The sequence below is a fragment of the Phalangium opilio genome, unplaced genomic scaffold (genome assembly GCF_054372755.1).
Source record: "Phalangium opilio isolate 3A_F unplaced genomic scaffold, DU_Popi_V2 ptg000528l_1, whole genome shotgun sequence".
NCBI classification, from domain to species: Eukaryota; Metazoa; Arthropoda; class Arachnida; order Opiliones; family Phalangiidae; genus Phalangium; species Phalangium opilio.
Genome location: NW_028324242.1, coordinates 1,350,519 through 1,353,787, shown reverse-complemented (window position 1 = coordinate 1,353,787; position 3,269 = coordinate 1,350,519). Strand labels below are relative to the sequence as shown.

Below are 3,269 nucleotides of genomic sequence, written 5' to 3'. Positions count from 1 at the left end.
GTTAAACTTGTGCCGAAACTAACAAGGGACCATTTATTTTTGGATTCACACTCCAGAATGAGAGTTGGCCTTGCAGCCCAAGTTTTCAGCGAAGCAGTGGCAAATGCGCTAGAATTTGAGTTTGGAGATGTGTGCCGTGAAACTGTGAAACTAATTAGATTAATGAACAAATTTTTTGACTGTATGAATTCAAGAAATTTCAAAGAAGGAATTTTGAAGCGTAATCCCAACTTGGCCCCCTTTTCTAATGAAAATGATGAAAGATTAAAGGTAGGTTAATGGTTTTTTCACACAAGTTAGATAGACAAAAACAGAATCTTCTCTTATTTAGTGGCTGGAAGGACCCTTCTTACAGTATTTTGAAGAGTGGCAAATGGAAGTTGACAGATTGCCTAAAACCGTTAAAGCAGCTGATAGGAACAAGATGTCTCTAAGTAGAGAAACTGTTCTGGGTTTACAGATGACAGGTAATATAATTATGTTTATGGGTAAAAACTATATTAATAATAACAATAAATCTTCACGTGAAATTTTCAGCCAAATCAATTCCTGCTATAATTCGATTTGTACTAAGAAAAAACGCTAGGTTTGTGCTAACAAACCGTTTAAATCAAGATTGTTTAGAACAAGAATTTGGCAAACAGAGAGGTTCATGTGGAGGCAATAACAATCCTGATATTTTACATTATGCGCAAAACATTGACCGATTCAAAGATTTGGATGAAATTATTAAAGCTCCTCAAACTGGAAACACTTTTATCGAAAATTAATGGAAAGGCTTAATTTTTTTGGCATTTTTTTTTTAAATTTAGTAACTCATTAATGTGTTTTATCACAAGCAGTTGAAAAATAAAATTTTTACAAAATCATTTTTCTTGAAATTTGTTTCAAAATTTATTAACGCATTAATGCGCTATATCACAAGTTGAAAAATAAAAATATCACAAAATTGTTTTTCTAAACTAAAAAAATATCACAACCATTACGGTCCTGGACTATACCCTTTACTTTAAGGGGTAGCGTAAAATCTTTCCTAATCACAGTTAGATTTTTATCTTTGGCGTTTCCTGAAGCTTTCTTGTTTTCCTTGCACTGTTTCAACCCTTTCCGCAAACTTGCCTGCGATCTTAAATTTTCATTCTTCTTCCCAAAATATTTGGCTCGTAAATATAGTTGCAATCCATTGCCCCTCAATTTTAGATAACTTTCAGTCAGTTTCCTTAGAACGAAATCTTCTTTCCCATTAGGAACTTCAGAACACTGTAATAAAGTCTTCCAACTATCCTTCACAGTGTCATTTTTAATAACAGCATCTCTTGCCTCCTCCCTTCGTCTTGGATTATTATCTGCGAGGGTCTTTCCATCGTAAAATTTGTTTATTATTTTGTCAATTGTTTGGAAAAAAATAAACGTGCCCTTTTTGACATAGAGCAGGCCCCCTCTATCATTCAACATAACCCAGCTAGTAATTTCCAAGTTAGGTAACTCCTCGGATAGATACTGTTTAATGTCATTTCCTGCACCTTTAATAGCAAGGCTATCTCTAAGATTAAAATCCCGCGCTATCGCTTTGCTTTTGCAAATAGAATTAACTGTCGAGCCAGCAACAAAGTACAATATCTGAAGCTTTCTGAGAACTTCTTTAGTGTCAAACTTGACAGGAACATTTATGCTTTTAAGACTGTCGGATTCCTTTTGAAATTCCACTTCTACTCTTTCTACATGTATTTCTAACAAATTTAAAAGGTGTCTAAGTAGCTCTGCAGCACAGTATTTTCTTAAGTGATAGTCAACGCAAGCAAAAATCTGCAGTAATTTATAGAAAAAAATATTAATTTTTGAATAAGAACAATTAGCTTAAACACCTCACAGGAGGGGCAAATGAAGATAAATATGACATTGCATCCTCTAGTATCTTCTCATTTGACTGTAGTAGTTGAGCATCTGTCCAAAATCCTTTAGCTTCTCGTAATGTTAAATCACTTAAAGCTTCAAAACCTCTATCCCAAGGAGGGATTTTCTTGTCTCTAACCGCACAACTAAAATCTTCTAGTACTAATCTTAGTTCAATCACCGTTCGTGGTTCATTATATTTTCGTAATAGAGACAACTTCCCCACGCTCGTCACCAAATAGTCTTGGAACTCTTTTTGTGAAATTCCTAGGTATTATAACATTATCAATTATATACCTAAAGTTTGGAACAAAATGTTTAATAAAGCATTACTTGACTTAGGGGTTCCCTTTACTCTTTTCTTGGGAGGAGATTTTTGCACTGCTATGTTTTCCCGAACAAGAACATATGGTTTTTTGAATTTCAAGCTAAGCTCGTTATTAGTCCACAATACTGCAGAATGTTCGTCAGGTTGAGGAAGATTTAAAACTAAATCTATATTTTCATTTATTTCCAGCTCCTCTAGCTTGTTTTCTGGCCTTTAAATATAATTATATGCTTAAATTTCAAGTTTCAATTAAAACAAGATTAAAAACAATCTGAATGTCTGCCTGAGTTGGGGGAGTTCTTGTATAAAATATGAACCAAGGCTTAATGAAATGGAGATAATAACTAACAGATCTAGGCTATTATGTTATTTAAAACTAATGTATTTAGTTTAGCACTTTGTAAAATTGCAAGCCATTAATGTTAATTACCTTTTAGAATATAGGTGATCCTCATGTGGAACGTTTCTTGGTCTTTTCTTATCGCCCTCGAACCTAAGCGACCTAAACACACGCGCCATTTTGATTTTCTTAAATGGCCTTGAAGGACTCCCTCTAGTTTGATCGGTATACGGGGTTGGAAAACGAGGGGGTTTGCTGGTCCTCTAGATTCACCGTCCGTACCCATGGGAAGAAGAATGAAAATTTAAGATCGCAGGCAAGTTTGCGGAAAGGGTTGAAACAGTGCAAGGAAAACAAGAAAGCTTCAGGAAACGCCAAAGATAAAAATCTAACTGTGATTAGGAAAGATTTTACGCTACCCCTTAAAGTAAAGGGTATAGTCCAGGACCGTAATGGTTGTGATATTTTTTTAGTTTAGAAAAACAATTTTGTGATATTTTTATTTTTCAACTTGTGATATAGCGCATTAATGCGTTAATAAATTTTGAAACAAATTTCAAGAAAAATGATTTTGTAAAAATTTTATTTTTCAACTGCTTGTGATAAAACACATTAATGAGTTACTAAATTTAAAAAAAAAATGCCAAAAAAATTAAGCCTTTCCATTAATTTTCGATAAAAGTGTTTCCAGTTTGAGGAGCTTTAATA

The 3,269-nt window shown here is 33.7% G+C and overlaps 1 protein-coding gene across 1 annotated transcript; it reads right to left on the bottom strand.

Annotated features, from left to right (window-relative positions):
• Nucleotides 1-869: 869 nt before the first annotated feature.
• On the bottom strand, nucleotides 870-3,005 carry LOC149588942 (uncharacterized). The gene is made up of 4 exons (XM_089862007.1): nucleotides 2,652-3,005; nucleotides 2,227-2,432; nucleotides 1,871-2,160; nucleotides 870-1,806 (listed from the first exon to the last, which is right to left on the bottom strand). Exons 1-4 carry the CDS (start codon nucleotides 2,738-2,740, stop codon nucleotides 958-960), a joined length of 1,434 nt encoding a protein of 477 aa, XP_089718133.1. The 5' UTR covers nucleotides 2,741-3,005; the 3' UTR covers nucleotides 870-957.
• Between the last annotated feature and the right edge of the window lie 264 nt (nucleotides 3,006-3,269).

What these genes read in the sequence shown, in the direction of transcription:
- LOC149588942 (XM_089862007.1), bottom strand. Translation starts at nt 2,740, where the DNA reads ATGGCGCGTGTGTTTAGGTCGCTTAGGTTCGAGGGCGATAAGAAAAGA. An exon ending in AAAGGGAACCCCTAAGTCAA is followed by an intron (nt 2,161 to 2,226) that starts GTAATGCTTTAT and finishes TATAATACCTAG; the next exon opens with GAATTTCACAAAAAGAGTTC. An exon ending in TATCTTCATTTGCCCCTCCT is followed by an intron (nt 1,807 to 1,870) that starts GTGAGGTGTTTA and finishes AAATTACTGCAG; the next exon opens with ATTTTTGCTTGCGTTGACTA.